The sequence below is a fragment of the Oncorhynchus mykiss genome, chromosome 25, assembly GCF_057628025.1.
Source record: "Oncorhynchus mykiss isolate SJ-2025 chromosome 25, ASM5762802v1, whole genome shotgun sequence".
Lineage (NCBI taxonomy): Eukaryota > Metazoa > Chordata > Actinopteri > Salmoniformes > Salmonidae > Oncorhynchus > Oncorhynchus mykiss.
In genome coordinates this window covers 83,097,305-83,115,149 of record NC_143046.1, presented here as the reverse complement: position 1 = coordinate 83,115,149, position 17,845 = coordinate 83,097,305, and the positions used below count along the sequence as shown (strand labels likewise).

General features: G+C 45.1%; 1 protein-coding gene across 4 annotated transcripts in view; it reads left to right on the top strand.

The window, feature by feature from the left end:
- Window positions 1-1,548: 1,548 nt before the first annotated feature.
- Window positions 1,549-17,845, top strand: part of LOC110505870 (structural maintenance of chromosomes 6) — a 31,063-nt gene continuing 14,766 nt past the window's right edge. The window contains exons 1-16 of one of the 4 annotated variants that reach the window (XM_036962385.2): window positions 1,549-1,633; window positions 2,800-2,953; window positions 3,045-3,162; window positions 3,409-3,514; window positions 3,669-3,805; window positions 5,626-5,687; window positions 6,739-6,819; window positions 6,998-7,099; window positions 7,938-8,057; window positions 8,189-8,284; window positions 10,113-10,259; window positions 10,489-10,577; window positions 11,217-11,387; window positions 12,764-12,942; window positions 13,205-13,406; window positions 13,713-13,827. In XM_036962385.2, the coding sequence (XP_036818280.2) occupies window positions 2,822-2,953; window positions 3,045-3,162; window positions 3,409-3,514; window positions 3,669-3,805; window positions 5,626-5,687; window positions 6,739-6,819; window positions 6,998-7,099; window positions 7,938-8,057; window positions 8,189-8,284; window positions 10,113-10,259; window positions 10,489-10,577; window positions 11,217-11,387; window positions 12,764-12,942; window positions 13,205-13,406; window positions 13,713-13,827 (1,857 nt within the window). In that variant the 5' untranslated portion in view covers window positions 1,549-1,633; window positions 2,800-2,821. Of the gene's footprint in view, window positions 2,222-2,799; window positions 2,954-3,044; window positions 3,163-3,408; window positions 3,515-3,668; window positions 3,806-5,625; window positions 5,688-6,738; window positions 6,820-6,997; window positions 7,100-7,937; window positions 8,058-8,188; window positions 8,285-10,112; window positions 10,260-10,488; window positions 10,578-11,216; window positions 11,388-12,763; window positions 12,943-13,204; window positions 13,407-13,712; window positions 13,828-17,845 lie in introns of all 4 variants that reach the window. The other 3 variants (XM_090221305.1, XM_036962386.2, XM_036962387.2) reach the window with 3 other exon arrangements.

Sequence of the window (17,845 nt, the reverse complement as noted above, 5' to 3'; positions counted from 1 at the left end):
TGGATTTCTGAGGAGGAATGGAGGTGGAAAAAGAGGAAGAAGAGATCGAAGAGAATGATGAAAGCAGAGGTTGGATTTGAATCTGAGGAAGATGACCATAAAAATGAAGATGGAGGTGGAAAAAGAAGATTGGTCTTGAGTGCAAATAGAGTGAGCTGTGCGCCTGACCGAGTTCTGGAGGTGAAATGGAAGGGAATGAGGGCGAGTTAAGTGAGGTGGAAAGTGTGGTGAAGAGTTCGGAACCAGAGCCTGGCATCAATGGACATGATAAAGAAGAATCCGGTCCAGTAGGAGTTACATTTTTGGAGAAAGTGAATCCTTGCCTTTTGACAGATCCATGTGTGGTTTCAGGCTGGGTGGGAAAGGACTTGGGTGCAGTAGAATCAGTGAAGGTAACCTGTAACGTTAGTGAACTTGTGATATGTTTGTGTGTTTCTTCTGATCAGAGGGAGCAGGCACTCGTTTAGTCAGAGTCTCTACCAGACAAAGTCATGTTAGGATATATAGCAGTTATCCTGTTAGAGCCTTTTGTGCTGAATCCCCTGCTCTGTTTCAGGGTTTTTTTTGTTATTACATACAGCTGGAAATCACTTTTGGATATCAGTGCGGAGGTAACTCACCAGCATTACGACCTGGAATACGACTTTCTCGAATTGGATCCTTTAATCGTACACCCCAGGGCAATTGAACTTATCCCGGAGGCTGCTCCAAGTCGCCATCAGCGGAGAAGAGATTTTCGGAGTGGACTTCTAGGCATGCACACCATCCACCACTTATTACTCACTAATGTTAAGTCTCTGGACAATGGTCATGCCACAGCGGTTTGTAGGATGGAGATTTCGAGATGTGGGAAGTGTGCAGGAGGGCATGGGATAGAATATTGTGGTGTTTTTGGTGGATAAAGTTTTGTGTCAACTGCAGGGGTGCCCATGTTTCTGTGGATCGAACATGTCCGGTGCGAGAGAGGCAGGTTGAGGTGGCTAGAGTCAGACTAGTGCAAAAGGTGTCGTATACTGATGTAGTGAGGAAAGTAGAGGAGGATGCGTCAAGGGTGAGGGATCCTGAGAGGATCCCTGTGAGTAGTAGACCTATGCCTCCATCGAGGGATAGGCCAACGAGTTAAATATGCTTCAGTAAGGTTGGCTTCTTAGCGTTCATAGCAATGGTTATCAACTTTACCGCAGAAATGGAATGTAAATCACAGAAAACAGATGTTGTAGTGACAGTTGCAGAGAAATATATTTGGGTATACGAGATTTGACGTCAACAGGGTGTGTCGAGTGGTGGTGTACCGGCCTCCCAGGCCGTTGGCATGGTGCATGAGTAGATGGGGACAAAGTATTGGAGTGGGCTAGTGGGTTTTGAATGAGTGTAAGGTTAGTTTGAAGGGTGTGTTTTATTTTAGATTTGTCAATTATGTTTTTTATTTTCCCCTTTTCCTATTTTGTATTGCAAAGTATAATGGATTTATATTATAGTCCAGTTGGGGGCGGTAATGCAACATATTTGACGCAAACCGAAGAAGAATAGGTGTTCCTCTTTGAAAACAGCCTGATACAAAGTTAACACACTCCCCCACATTTCTCCTCCTCCGTTTCGCAGCACGTCCTCCACACCAGGAAGTCAGAGTCGGGTACGTACGCGCTCTATTTTTATCTGTTCTTGAAGAACACATAATGCATAATTCAACCTCATAAACGGACATTTAGAAGTTTAAGACTATCCTGAACGAAAGGCAGTAGAATAAGACTGCTTGTCTGGACCTGTGACTGACGGGGGTGAACGCTTTTGTCTCTTCAGTTTAAAACTTTAATGCACTGATCTTACAAACAAAGATAGCCTATGCTTCGCAAAAGAAAGTATCGAGTAGGCCTATTGTAGCTGTCTTTGTCATATCACCCTCTATATGGAACTTCAGCAGCCCTTATATAGTTGAATACGAAACGTAAAAATGTTAGATTGTATCAGTTCGGATTGGAACGTTACAATGTTAGTCTGCACCTGCGCGTTCTTATGGAAGATGTCAAGCTTTGTACTTTCATGGCGCCTTCCTGTGTGGTAGGGGTCTACACTGAAGCCTACCCTTCCACCTGTAAGACAAGAACACATTTTGTAATATTTACAATGATTTTTTTTCTCCCCCTGAGGATCATTTCAAGCCACCGATTTCAAGACACCAGACGTCATCAGACGTCAAATCACTTACATATATACAACAGGTGTAGGTAGATCTTACCGTTAAATGCTTACTTGCAAGCCCTTAACCAACAATGCAGTTCAAGAAATGGAGTTAAGAAAATATTTACTTACATTTTTTAAAACTTTAGTTTATTTAGTAACACAAGAAAATTACATAACGAGGCTATATACAAGCGATACCGGTAACAGGTTAGTCGAGGTCATTTGTAAAGTGACTATGCATAGATAATAAACAGTGAGTAGCAGCAGTGTAAGAACAAGGGGAGGGGGGGGGGGGGGGGGATCAATGTAAATAGTCCGGGTGGCCATTTGATTAATTGTTCAGCAGTCTTATGGCTTGGGGGTAGAAGCACAGTTGGTTAGGAGCCCATAAAACGGCAGCCATCCCTTCCGGCGCCATCCAGAGCGACTCAAACGCGATAGCCACATCTGTAGTGTAGCCTACAGCAAGACAGGCAACATTGGCAACAATCCATTTGAGACCCATATGTCTCTCCAGAATCTTCCCTATGTGCTCTGGCAGTAAACTAACATGACTTCGGCATGTAATTACTAATATTTATATTTATAATTACTAATATCTATATTTTGTTTCAACAGCGTGGACCCAGATGTTACTAAAATGAAGCGGAAAAGCAAAGTACTGAATGATGAAAAATTTACCAAGAAACGTAGATTGGAAGCGGTTAAAGAGGAAGAAGATGGCAGAGAGGATCATGGGACATCATTTAATGACCACTCCACCTCTCCCTCGGTCGGTGCCTCCCATCAATTATCTGATTGATTGAATAGATTGATTTGTAATGGCTTACAGTTTTCTTCTATTTTTTGTTGTTGATTTTTAGGGTTTGGGAGATATTGGAGTTATCGAAAGCATCACCATAAAGAATTTCATGTGTCACCATTTGCTCGGTCCATTCCAGTTCGGGCCCAATGTGAACTTCATTGTTGGCAACAATGGAAGTAAGAAAGATTTTTAAACTGATACTTTTGTATTGGTTAAAGGACACATGTTTTCCATGCATTCCCTTAACTTTCTAACCCTTCTCCAACAGTCATTATAACTGAATTTGAATGCTGAATTCAAGTTACAGTCCCCCCCCACACCCCTGTCTGTAATGGCTTAGTTGCTGTTCATTGTACTGTGAGTGGGACCTATTTCTGCTATGTTGTTGTGCAATGGGATTTTCACCTGATTTTGTTTTGCAGGTGGGAAAAGTGCCATACTGACTGCTCTAATAGTGGGCCTTGGTGGAAAGGCCACCATCACAAACAGAGGAGCATCTTTGAAAGGTTTTGTGAAAAATGGTGAAAGGTCAGTTCTAGTTACTTATATTGACTCCCATTCCATATCTCTTTTTCTATGGACGGTGTAAATTCTCATTACCGCTGAGTTTGCAAATAGTTATTTTGAATGTAATGTAAACAATAGACCAATACACTGTCCATGTGGGTGAACTTATTTCCAGCACAGCGGATGTGACGGTGAAACTGAGGAACAGAGGACCAGACGCGTACAAAGGGGATGTCTACGGAGAATGCATTTCTATTGAACAAAGGATTTCTAGTGATGGTGTTCGGACGTGCAGGTTGAAGAGTAAAACAGGTAATAGTTTAAATCTGTCTGGCCGTCAGGTCTGTCTGTCTGGTCGTCAGGTCTGTCTGGCCGTCAGGTCGGTCTGTCTGGCCGTCAGGTCTGTCTGTGGTCTGTCTGGCCGTCAGGTCTGTCTGTCTGGCCGTCAGGTCTGTCTGTCTGGCCGTCAGGTCTGTCTGTCTGGCCGTCAGGTCTGTCTGGCAGTCAGGTCTGTCTGGCAGTCAGGTCTGTCTGGCAGTCAGGTCTGTCTGGCAGTCAGGTCTGTCTGGCCGTACGGTCGGTCTGTCTGTCTGGCCGTCCGGTCTGTCTGGCCGTCGGGTCGGTCTGACTGGCCGTCGGGTCGGTCTGACTGGCAGTCAGGTCGGTCTGACTGGCAGTCAGGTCGGTCTGTCTGGCCGTCAGGTCGGTCTGTCTGTGGTCTGTCTGGCCGTCAGGTCTGTCTGTCAGGTCTGTGTCTGGCCGTCAGGTCGGTCTGTCTGGCCGTCAGGTCTGTCTGTCTGGCAGTCAGGTCGGTCTGTCTGTCTGGCAGTCAGGTCGGTCTGTCTGGCCGGCCGTCCGGTCTGTCTGTCTGGCCGTCCGGTCGGTCTGTCTGGCCGGCCGTCCGGTCGGTCTGTCTGACTGGCCGTCAGGTCGGTCTGACTGGCAGTCAGATCGGTCTGACTGGCAGTCGGGTCGGTCTGACTGGCAGTCGGGTCGGTCTGTCTGGCCTTCGGGTCTGTCTGTCTGGCCGTCGGGTCTGTCTGTCTGGCCGTCGGGTCTGTCTGTCTGGCCGTCGGGTCTGTCTGTCTGGCCGTCGGGTCTGTCTGTCTGGCCGTCAGGTCTGTCTGGCCGTCAGGTCTGTCTGTCTGGCCGTCAGGTCGGTCGGTCGGTCTGGCCGTCAGGTCGGTCGGTCTGGCCGTCTGGTCGGTCGGTCTGTCTGGCCGTCAGGTCGGTCGGTCTGTCTGGCCGTCAGGTCGGTCGGTCTGTCTGGCCGTCAGGTCGGTCGGTCTGTCTGGCCGTCAGGTCGGTCTGTCTGGCCGTCCGGTCGGTCTGTCTGGCCGGCCGTCCGGTCGGTCTGTCTGTCTGGCCGTCCGGTCTGTCTGGCCGTCAGGTCGGTCTGACTGGCAGTCAGGTCGGTCTGTCTGGCCGTCAGGTCGGTCTGTCTGTGGTCTGTCTGGCCGTCAGGTCTGTCTGTCAGGTCTGTCTGTCTGGCCGTCAGGTCGGTCTGTCTGGCCGTCAGGTCTGTCTGTCTGGCAGTCAGGTCGGTCTGTCTGTCTGGCAGTCAGGTCGGTCTGTCTGGCCGGCCGTCCGGTCTGTCTGTCTGGCCGTCCGGTCGGTCTGTCTGGCCGGCCGTCCGGTCGGTCTGTCTGTCTGGCCGTCAGGTCGGTCTGACTGGCAGTCAGGTCGGTCTGACTGGCAGTCAGATCGGTCTGACTGGCAGTCGGGTCGGTCTGACTGGCAGTCGGGTCGGTCTGTCTGGCCTTCGGGTCGGTCTGTCCGGCCGTCAGGTCGGTCGGTCTGTCCGGCCGTCAGGTCGGTCGGTCTGGCCGGCCGTCAGGTCGGTCGGTCTGGCCGGCCGTCAGGTCGGTCGGTCTGGCCGGCCGTCAGGTCGGCCTGTCAGGCTGTTTGTCTGTCTGGCCGTCAGGTCGGTCTGTCTGTGTCTGTCTGGACGGTCTGTCTGGCCGTCAGGTCGGTCTGTCTGTGTCTGTCTGGCCGGTCTGTCTGGCCGTCAGGTCGGTCGGTCTGTCTGGCCGTCAGATCGGTCGGTCTGTCTGGCCGTCAGGTCGGTCGGTCTGTCTGGCCGCTCTCTTTATCTATTCTCTATTTTAATCAACCTTTACCTTCTATTCCAGGGCACTTGGTTTCAAATAAAAAGGATGAATTGACTGCAATTTTGGATCACTTCAACATCCAGGTATTGTGTGTGTGTATATATAGAGTGCGTGTATGTTTTATTGAAAGTGAATCATGTTGTTTATTTTTAATTACACTACCGTTCCAAAGTTTGGGGTCACCCGCAACGTCAACAGTGAAGCGGCGACTCCGGGATGCTGGCCTTCTAGGCAGAGTTCCTCTGTCCAGTGTGTGTTATTTTGCCCATACTAATCTTTTATTTGTATTGGTCAGTCTGAGATAGGGCTTTTTCTTTGCAACTCTGCCTAGAAGGCCAGCATCCCGAAGTCGCCTCTTCACTGTTGACGTTGAGAATGTTGTTTTGTGGGTACTATTTAATGAAGCTGCCAGTTGAGGACTTGTGAGGTGTCTGTTTCTCAAACTAGACACTCTAATGTACTTGTCCTCTTGCTCAGTTGTGCACCGGGGCCTCCCACTCTTCTTTCTATTCTGGTTGGAGCCAGTTTGCGCTGTTCTGTGAAGGGAGTAGTACACAGCATTGTACCAGATCTTCAGTTTCTTGGCAATTTCTCGCATGGAATAGCCTTCATTTCTCAGAACAAGAATAGACTGACAAATTTCAGAAGAAGGGTCTTTGTTTCTGGCCATTTTAAGCCTTCAATCAAACCCACAAATGTTGACGCTCCAGATACTCAACTAGTCTAAAGAAGGACAGTTTTATTGCTTCTTTAATCAGAACAACCGTTTTCAGCTGTGCTACCATAATTGTAAAAGGGTTTTCTAATGAGCAATTATCCTTTTTAAAAGAATCAAATTGGATTAGCTAACACAACGTGCCATTGGAACACAGGAGTGATGGTTGCTGATAACGGGCCTCTGTACGCCTATGTAGATATTCCATTAAAAATCAGCCATTTCCAGCTACAATAGTCATTTACAACATTAACAATGTCTACACTGTATTTCTGATCAATTTTATGTTATTTTAAATGGACAAAAAAAATGAGCTTTTCTTTCAAAAACAAAGACATTTCTAAGTGACCCCAAACTTTGGAAAGGTGGTGTATGTCCGTATTTGAAAAGCCTCTTTTGCTGTTCACTGTAAATCACAGGTGGATAACCCAGTCTCAATTCTTAACCAAGAAATGAGTAAGCAATTTCTCCATTCAAAAAGTGAAGCAGATAAGTATAAGGTACAGTTGTAATTTAAATTCTCCTTGTTTTGTCATTTAAGCTCTGACATGTTCTTGTCTACATGCTTGTTTTTTGTCAACCATTTTTGTCCCATATGCAATTCTAATTCTATGTCCACTTCATCATGCGCAACCAAAGTTCCTTCTGGGGATTTCATTTTTTTAAATATTTCTGTAGTTCTTCATGAAAGCGACTCTACTGGAGCAGATGAAGAGAGACTACATCCACATCAAACAGACTAAAGCAGTGACCAGAGAACAGGTTGAGAGGCAAGAAGAGGTAATGATATCGCATGGAAATGACATTTTATGGTGGCCCAAAAATATTGCATTTCATACATGGTCACACATACACTTAACGATTTAATTTTTTTTTTTATTACATTAAAAAAAGATAACAATGTAACACTATATGTACCCGGTTTGTTAGCGGTTTTCAATTAAATTACCCTGTACAAAAATATAAACGCAACATGCAACAATTTAAAAGATTTTATTGAGTTACAGTTGATATAAGGAAATCAGTCAATTACAATACATTCATTAGGCCCTAATCTATGGATTTCACATGACTGGGAATACAGATATGCATCTGTTGGTCACAGATACCTTAAAAAAAACGTAGGGGCGTGGATAAAAAAAATTGTCAGTATCTGGTTTGACCACCATTTGCCTCATGTAGCGGGACACATTTCCTTACATTTTCTGGTAACCGCTCTGGTGGACATTCCTGCTGTGAGGATGCCAATTGCACACTCCCTCAACTTGAGACATCTGTGGCATTGTTGTGTGACAAAACTTCACATTTTAGAGTGGCCTTTTATTGTCCCCAGCACAAAGTGCACCTGTGTAATTATCATGCTTCTTGATCATCCATCCAGCTAACAGGTGTGGCATATCTTGGCAAAGGAGAAATACTCACTAACAGGGATGTAAACAAATTTGTGCACAACATTTTAGAGAAATAAGCTTTTTGTCCATATGGAACATTTCTGAGATATTTTATTTCAGCTCATGATGCATGGCACCAACACTTTACGTGTTTCATTTCTATTTTTGATTAGTATATAAATAGGACAGTAAGTTAAGACTAACCATGTTTTATATTTTGCTTTCAGTGTCTAAAGGATCTCAAGCAGGAGTTTTTGCAGAAGAAGGAGAGGTACGAAAACCTGTCATCTGTTGGTAAGATGAAGGAGACTCTGGAGGAACTGAAGAAGATGATGGCATGGTGCTTGGTAGGACATTACTTGGTTGTTTTTCATTCACCGTTTAGTTTAGTTTGGGCTAAGTCAACGCCATTCAAAAGTGTTGGAAGTTCTTTGAAAAACTGCATAAATTCATGTCACCTCTGTTTTGTTACTTTCAGGTGAGGGAAAAGGAGCGGTTGGTCCAACAGCTACAGGAACAGATAGACGCAGAAGAAAGTAATCACAAACACGAAGAAAACCTTCAACTCTGTCAGGTATTTGTGAAGTATATTTGTCTAAGTACACTACACGACTAAAAATATGTGGACACCTGTTTGTCAAACATCTCATTCCAAAATCATGGGTCTTTAATATGGAGTTGGTCCCCCTTTTGCTGCTTTAACAGCCTCTACTCTTCTGGAAAGGCTTTCCACTAGATGTTGGAACATTGCTGCGGGGACTTTCTTCCATTCAGCCACGAGAGCATTAGTGAGATTGGGCACTGATGTTGTGCAATTAGGCCTGGCTCGCAGTTGGCGTTACAATTCATCCCAAAGGCATTCGATGGGGTTGAGGTCAGGGCTCTATGCAGGCCAGTCAAGTTCTTCCACACCGATCTCAACAAACCATTTCTGTATGGACCTCGCATTGTGCAGCGGGGGCATTGTCATGCTGAAACAGGAAAGGGCCTTCCCCAAACAGTGGCCACAAAGTTGGAAGCACAGAATCGTCTAGAATGTCATTGTGTGCTGTAGCGTTAAGATTTATTTTCACTGGAACTAAGGGGCCTGAACCATGACAAACAGCCCCATATTATTATTCCTCCTCCATCAAACTTTACAGTCGGCACTATGCATTGGGACAGGTCCGCCAAACCCATATTTGTCCGTTGGACTGCTAGATGGCGAAACGTGATTCATCACTCCAGAGAAAGTGTTTCCACTGCTCCAGAGTCAAATGGCGGCGAGATTTACACCACTCCAGCTGACACTTGGCATTGCGCATGGTGATCTTAGGCTTGTGTGGGCCATGGAAACCCATTTCATGAAGCTCTCGCCGAACAGTTCTTGTGCTGACGTTTCTTCTCGAGGCAGTTTGGAACTTGGTAGTGAGTGTTTCAACCAAGGACAGACGATTTTTAATTCCTACGCGGTACACACTTCAGCCCTCGGCGGTCCCGTTCTGTGAGCCTACCACTGCCGTTGTTACTCCTAGACGTTTCCACTTCACAATAACAGCACTTACAGTTGACCGAGGCAGCCCTAGCAGGGCAGAAATTTGACAAACTGACTTCTTGGATAGGTGTCATCCTATAACGATGCCATGTTGAAAGTCACTGAGCTCTTCAGTAAGTCCATTTTACTACCAATGTTTGTCAATGGAGATTGCATGGATGTATGCTCAATTTTATACGTCAGCAACGGGTGTCGCTGAAGTAGCCGAATCTACTAATTTGAAGGGGTGTCCACATACTTTTTTGTGAGTGTGTGTGTGTATATATATGTGTGTGTGTGTGTGTGTGTGTGTGTATGTATATGTGTGTGTGTAATAAATATATATATATATATCTTGCCAGTTGGATCTGTTGAGAAATCCATTGGAGAAACTCTTATGATTTTCTTAGAAATCCTGCCTGTGTTATATCTTAAAGGTCCAATGCAGCCATTTTTATCTCCATATTTAATCATATCTGGGTAACATTTTAAGTACCTTACTGTGAATGTAAAAACATTGTTTTTTTTTTAAGATTCTTAGCTTTAAAAACAATTCTCAAGCAGGAATTTTGCTAGGACTGTCTGTTAGTGGGGAGGGGGAAACCGAAATGGAACTCTTATTGACAGAGGTTCAGAACTCTTATTATTGGTCTATTAACTCATTTATTGCATGGTAATGTCACCATGGAAGGCCAAAACTCCATCCCACCTAAACATGCTGAAATTTCAGGTGCTCTTTTCAAACAGCTCTTACACTAAAAGGGCATATAATTATAATCACAATTTCACAGTATTATTTCAACATAGCGTGGAAATGTACATAGAACACAGGAAAATCTTGTTTTTCACTGCACTGGGCTTTTAATGTTTTCCTCTCTTTTCCCTCCAGAATAAAGTGACAGTAGCTGAAAAGAAATTGCAGGAGATCCAGAGCAGGCTTCACAGTCGGAAAGAAGAGGAGGAGTCACTGTCAGAGGACTGTCGGAAGATAAAGGAAGAAGTCAAGTCAAAGAATAAAGCTCAGAAAGAGCAGGAGGTAAGAGGCTGGGTTGAGGTCAGTCCCATTCCAGGAAGTAAATGTAGGCTTACGGTCCCAAATGGCACCTATTACCTATGTAGTGCACCATTGTTGACCAGGGCCCATAGGGCTCTGTTCAAAGTAGTGTACTTCATAGGGAATAGGGTGCTGTTTAGGACTAACATGCAGCACTTTGAGGAAATGCAATACCTTTGTCTGAGCTGTATTTTATGCTGTTCTATTGTAGGTGGTGTATTTCCGCGCTGTGAACAAACTGAAGCAATCAGAGAAGGAACAGTCCCTTCTTCACGAGAGAATTCACAAAGTGAAAAATATGTGAGAGATTTTTGAGTGATAGTCAATGTTTGGTAGAATATACTGTGAAAGGATTAACTGCCAGTGTTGGATAGTAGTAATTGAACTATGTTTTGCAGTAGTTAGGTGGTAGTTAAACTAAATTCACATCTAGGTAGTGTTTTCAGTAGTTCATTACTTTTTAGCCATGTAGCAGTCTAGCTAACTACTGGAACTTTTTTCCCCAAAAATAACTGAAAGTATGGGTGAAGTAGGCATCACATCTTCCTAATTCTGACTTGAAACAGTTTTTGTGTTTTAATGGTCTAAATGACACGTTCTGGTAACATCCGACTCCAGATCGATCTGTTCTTTCAATTTGTGGTCTATAACATCTCAGATTTAGATAGAATAATTTTTCACGAAGTAGTTTGGATGTACTGAACTGCTTTTTCAAAGTAAACTACATTTTTCTTAACTTCTTCCAGTGTGAAGTAATTGGTAGCTTCACAAACTATGTTTTCAGAGTAGCTTCGTCAACACACTGATTTACTACGTAAGCATGAATAGTCATTGCATTGTGGTCTGGTCCACATTTTCTAGTTACATAACTACTGTCGTTTTGATTTGCTTGCATACATTCAGCTTTTGTTGAAATGATCTTTTGATGTAACCCTGTAGTGGGAGTCAGAACAAGAAGGCCGAGGCAGAGCACACCAAGAGACTGCAGAAGATCTCCAGTCTGAAGACGCAGTTGGAGAAGCATGAGACGCAGTGCACTGCACTGAATCAGGAGATCAAGGACAGGCAACAGGCTCTGTTCAAAGGGAAGGAGGAGTTGGACAAACTACGGTAATGGAAAACGATTCAAAGGCTATTTTCTTTCTCTTCCAAGAATGTGGTCTTATCATATTGTACAGTATGATAAGACCAGATAAAAACCTGTTATTTTTAAATGATTAAGTCCGATGAATTCTGTTTGCATTCTTCCACCTGTAGCATTCTTCCACCTGTAGCATTCTTCCACCTGTAGCATTCTTCCACCTGTAGCATTCTTCCACCTGTAGCATTCTTCCACCTGTAGCATTCTTCCACCTGTAGCATTCTTCCACCTGTAGCATTCTTCCACCTGTAGCATTCTTTCACCTGTAGCATTCTTCCACCTGTAGCGTTCTTCCACCTCTAGCGTTCTTCCACCTGTAGCGTTCTTCCACCTGTAGCGTTCTTCCACCTCTAGCGTTCTTCCACCTCTAGCGTTCTTCCACCTCTAGCGTTCTTCCACCTCTAGCGTTCTTCCACCTCTAGCGTTCTTCCACCTCTAGCGTTCTTCCACCTCTAGCGTTCTTCCACCTCTAGCGTTCTTCCACCTGTAGCGTTATTCCACCTGTAGCGTTCTTCCACCTGTAGCATTCTTCCACCTGTAGCATTCTTCCACCTGTAGCATTCTTTCACCTGTAGCATTCTTTCACCTGTAGCATTCTTTCACCTGTAGCATTCTTCCACCTGTAGCATTCTTCTACAGTATGAAACAAGTACTACAACAAATACCTACGGACCATTAGCAATTTTACACATCCTCACGGTGTTGAGACCTAAGGGGCCATGGCTCCGTTCTAGAAGCACTGCTCCTACAGTTTTCCTTCGGTACTGCAGTTTATCTGATGCCCGGCCCAGAATGACCATTTCCGTACACAGCCACATAGAGAAGTCAGGTTTGGAAATTCATAATAAGACACTTTAGTCATCAACTTTGTTCACAAAACATCCATAAATTATTCAAATAATTGTCGCTGAAGCCTTTTTATTTTATCACTCTTTGCCGAAGATATTAACATTTTATATTCATCCAATGTGTGCCATATTTTTGGATGATGTTGTTGCTGCACCCTGTGCGCACTGAGTGCTCGTGCACATGTGATGTTGGTCCGTATAAACCGGAATGCAACCCGTATAAGGACGGTCCATGAATCGGCGTATGCGAACCTGAGTAGATTACCTCAGAAACCACGGTCGGACATCTTGGACACAGTCTCCAGTTCTAATTATACATCCGTGGTTGAGACTGAGAAGCTTGGTGTTGGAGTAGGGTGTGGCCCGGAAGACTCACATATAGGCCTCAGCAACGTGATAACAACCACCTTTCTGCATCAACCATTTGCTCTCACGTTCTTCTTTTAGTATGAGTACTCAAACTTCTGTAATGCTCATGTGTTGATTGAATGCTCTAGGTTGGAAGAGAAGAATATTCAGGTGTCGATGGAAGCCAAACTGAAGAGGAAGAACCAGCTCCTGGCCAGTAGATCCAACAAACTGAAGCGCTTTGGAGATAACATGCCTGACCTGCTAGACAACATAGACAAGGCTTACATCCAAGGACGTTTTACCAAGAAACCTCTTGGCCCTATAGGTCAGTGGTTCTCCACCTTCTATGGTTTAGTGTAGCCCAATCATATAGTGATCTGGCCCGAATGGCACGGTCATGTGCAACACTCTTCCTAATTACCCCCTGTGGGGAAACCTCAGAAAGATGTACTTAACATTAATTCATCTGTTTTTCTTTCCGTTCATTCATCCATCCATCCATCTACCCATCCATCCATCTACCCATCCATCCATCTACCCATTCATCCATCTACCCATCCATCCATCCATCCATGGTTTCCCATCAGGGGCATGTATAAACCTGAAGGACCCTGCCTTAGCAGTAGCAGTGGAGAGCTGCTTGAGGAGCTTCATGAAGACCTTCTGCTGTGACAACTACAAGGACGAGGCCGTCCTCCAGGATCTGATGTCACGCTACTTCTCTAAAGGCAACAGACCCCAGATCATCGTCAGCCCCTTCTCTGGCTCCGTCTACAAGGTTCAAGGACGGTGAGACACAATCGCTCCCTCTGAAATGGCAACGTATTCCCTACATGGTCAATAGTAGTGCACTATGTAGGGAATAAGGTGCCATTTGGGACATTAACACATATTGTTTTGTTGTTGTAGCTACTATGGACCGTATTTGATCCTTGACCATATTTGGTTACAGATATTATTAGAGTGAAAATGTGAATACATTGTCTCATTGTTACCAAATAGTTTTGTTAGATGTTCATAACAAACTGTATCTATACTTTTTTGTTGTTGTTGTCAGTAAAGCTAATTTGGTTTTTGTATTTGGTTGTGTTTCAGTGGAGTCAATCACCCAGACTACCCCTCAGTACTGGACTCTCTGAGCATAGCCAACCCAGTCATCGCAAACTGTCTCATCGACATGAGAGGCATAGAATCCATTCTCATAATCAAGGTTAGTTTCTTCCCTGATTTAAGCTCCTAGTTGAATGTGCAGTCCAACAAACTGTTTGTTTGAAGGAGTTTGCATTGAGGCACGATATGACAAAGGTAAATTGGAAGATAGAAACAACAGCATCTATCATGTTTCCACCACTGGGAGCCAGGTTCTAGCTTGTATGGCTCCCTGGGTGAAGGACCCTGCCTTAGCTGTAGCAGTGGAGAGCAGCTTGAGGAGCTTCAAGAAGACCTTCTGCTGTGACAACTACAAGGACGAGGCCGTCCTCCAGGATCTGATGTCACGCTACTTCTTTAAAGGCAACAGACGCCAGATCATCATGGCTCCCTGGGCGAAACCCCCCCTTAAAACTATATAAATATATACAAAAAGAAGATTCATAAATATCAAAAAGAAGTAACAAAGACCAATAGAAACAAATTGTAGCATATAAATTCAAATAAAAAAAGAGAATTTAATTATTACACTATTACCCTATTAATAACAAGAAACACACAAATGAAACTAAATTGCACACATCCGACATCACACAAATACACAAATAGAATAACACACTTATAAAGAAGATAACCTGATTATTACACTACTGCACTTCAAACAGGAAACACACAAACTAAATTGCACAACTGCCGTCTAAACCCTGGCTTTTCTTGTCTTCCTTGATGCAATGTCATCAATGACATCATCATAAGAAATCTGCCCAGCAATTGTATGGTTAATACTGATAACAGCAAGGCCACTAAGGCGTTCCTGTGACATGGTGGAGCTCAGGTAGGATTTGATGAGCTTCAGCTTTGAAGAGCTCCGTTCAGCTTTAGCTACGGTCACTGGAAGAGTAAGACAAATTCTGAGAGCACAAATTTGGATACATTTCTGAGGGCTCCCTTTCGTGTCTTCGATGGCAAGTCAGGGTAGTTCTTCAGTTCCTGTGCAAGCTCTCTGCCATCCAAGTCTGAGTGTCTTTATAGTGTAGTGTCATAGTAAGGGCCTCGCATTGTTCTGTCAGCTCCTCATTTGAGAGACTTAGGAAGGTTGACAGCACTCTGAACTTCTCTCCCACATTTTCCAGTGTGTAAAATCTTTCCTGAAGGGCTGAGGTTGCAGCATCAGCAACGACATTGAAAAATGTCACCTCCAGCTTCTTCAGGGCATCACTCAAAGGCTCATCAAATGATTCGTATGAAAAGGACCTCAGCCTTTTTTGTCGTAGAACGTCCTCTACATTCATAACCTCTCAAATATCCTTGGCTGATGTTTGTGCAGTCATAAAGCCTGTCGCCCTGTAGTTGCTGAGACCTCTCTCTGTCTTTCTGAGAACACTGACTGCAACATCCACATGCATACTGGGAGACTGTATCAGCTTGCTCACATGTTGGATCTGGCTCAAGATGTCATACTACACCACTGTACAGATGCTGAAGCGGTATGATCCCACCTCCTCTGACAAGGACTGGGCCTCAATCTTTATCACAGGGTCTTTGGTTTGATCCCTCACCTCAATCAGTGCCTCTCTCACCGCTGCTGCCTGATACCTCAGTGCCTCTCTCACTGCTGCTGCCTGACACCTCAGTGCCTCTCTCACTGCTGCTGCCTGACACCTCAGTGCCTCTCTCACTGCTGCTGCCTGACACCTCAGTGGCTGGACACTTAACTTGACTCTCCCACCTTGTCTCAGTCCACATCTTCAAAGTGATGTCCACATGTTTTTTCAGGATGGCCCATCGCTGTGTGGAGGCTGAGAACAAGGTGTACAGTTTGTGAAAGGTGCCAAAGTTACCTGTGGTATCGACATAACTTTTAGCAGCATCAGCCACAACCAGGTTCAATGTGCGAGCCCCACATGGCACAAATAGAGCTCTTGGATTCATTTCCAGGAGTCTGGCTTGGACATCTTTGTTTTTGCCTCTCGTGTTGGACCCATTATTATAAGACTGTCCTCTGCAGTCCTCAAAATGAGTTTTTAGCTCCTCTAATCTTTTGTGAATCAGGGATGCCAAATGTTGGCCCGTGGACTCCTCTGCCTCCAAAACCCCCATAAAACGTTCCTTTATGGGGCTCCTCCTTCAGTGACACAATTCTAATCACAACTGACAATTATTCAGTGTGGCTGACATCTGAGGTGCAATCTAGAATGATAGAGAAGCATTTTGCCAGCTTGATGTCACTCACCATTATTGAAAAGACATTGCTGCTCAACAAATCAATGAGTTCATTCTGTATTTGGTGGCAGAGGTAGCTGATGGTGTGACTCAAGGTCCCCTTTTGGACACGGTTAAGGTGCTCTTTCATGACTGCAACAAATTGTGCCATCAGTTTAACCTCCTTTGGAGGAAATGTCCATTTTGATAGAGAGTACAGTGTTTGTGTGTCCCCTTAGTGCCAGGTTTCTAATGGTCAGAGACTGCACAATAGCAGTCAGACGTATCAACACCTCTCTCCATCTTATCCTCTCAGCCTCCATAAGTGTCATCTCATGATTATCAATTGTTTCCTCTTTTTTGATCCTCATTGCCCGTTCTTTCCATGTTTTCATGCAGTTTTGGTGTTCTGGACTGCTGTCGTGTGAAGTCAGCAAAGAACTTGCGTGTTCCCAGTCTGTCAGCCCTGAGTTTTCTAAATGTATTTTCTTCTTATAAAAGAGTTTGCAGCAGGAGCAGAAGAGGCTGTTGTTTCTTTCAGAATACACCAACCAACTTCCAGGGATTTTTTCACCACTCACCAAGATCTTCCTGAAATACTGGTGGTGGCAACTTCTTCCATCACTCTCATTCCTTGGGAAAACACAGTTAGGTGGTACTTCACTTGGTCCTCTGCAAACTAGTTGTGTCTTAATTCTGTCAGTCAGAACTGAAGGCCAGTCAGCAGGATCTGTAGACAGTGGTTCATCCTCAGCAGCAGGGTCTGTAGACAGTGATTCATCCTCAGCAGCAGGATCTGTAGACAGTGGTTCATCCTCAGCAGCAGGGTCTGTAGACAGTGGTTCATCCTCAGCAGCAGAGTCTGTAGACAGTGATTCATCCTCAGCAGCAGGATCTGTAGACAGTGGTTCATCCTCAGCAGCAGAGTCTGTAGACAGTGATTCATCCTCAGCAGCAGGGTCTGTAGACAGTGGTTCATCCTCAGCAGCAGAGTCTGTAGACAGTGATTCATCCTCAGCAGCAGGATCTGTAGACAGTGGTTCATCCTCAGCAGCAGGGTCTGTAGACAGTGGTTCATCCTCAGCAGCAGAGTCTGTAGACAGTGATTCATCCTCAGCAGCAGGATCTGTAGACAGTGGTTCATCCTCAGCAGCAGAGTCTGTAGACAGTGATTCATCCTCAGCAGCAGGGTCTGTAGACAGTGGTTCATCCTCAGCAGCAGAGTCTGTAGACAGTGATTCATCCTCAGCAGCAGGGTCTGTAGACAGTGGTTCATCCTCAGCAGCAGGGTCTGTAGACAGTTGTTCATCCTCAGCAGCAGGATCTGTAGACAGTGATTCATCCTCAGCAGCAGGATCTGTAGACAGTGGTTCATCCTCAGCAGCAGGGTCTGTAGACAGTGGTTCCACCAGAGACTCTGGGTTCGCGCCCAGGCTCTGTCGTAACAATTGGCCTAGCATCGTCTGGGTTAGGGAGGGTTTGGCCGGTAGGGAAATCCTTGTCTCATCGCGCACCAGCGACTCCTGTGGCGGGCCGGGCACAGTGCGCGCTAACCAAGGTTGCCAGGTGCACAGTGTTTCTTCCGACACATTGGTGCGGCTGGCTCCCGGGTTGGATGTGTGTATCGGAGGACGCATGACTTTCAACCTTTGTCTCTCCCGAGCCCGTACGGGGAGTTGTAGCGATGAGCTACTAAAAAAACAATTGGATACCACGAAATTTAATAAATAACCTACCCCACTCCGACAAGGTTAATTGACCCACATTACCACATGGTGACATGATATCATTGACGTGACGTGCAAATTAGCAATAGAAAACCAATCGCGCAAATGTCATCATATTTTGGTGCGGGCGCCCCGGCAAGATGCCGCCCT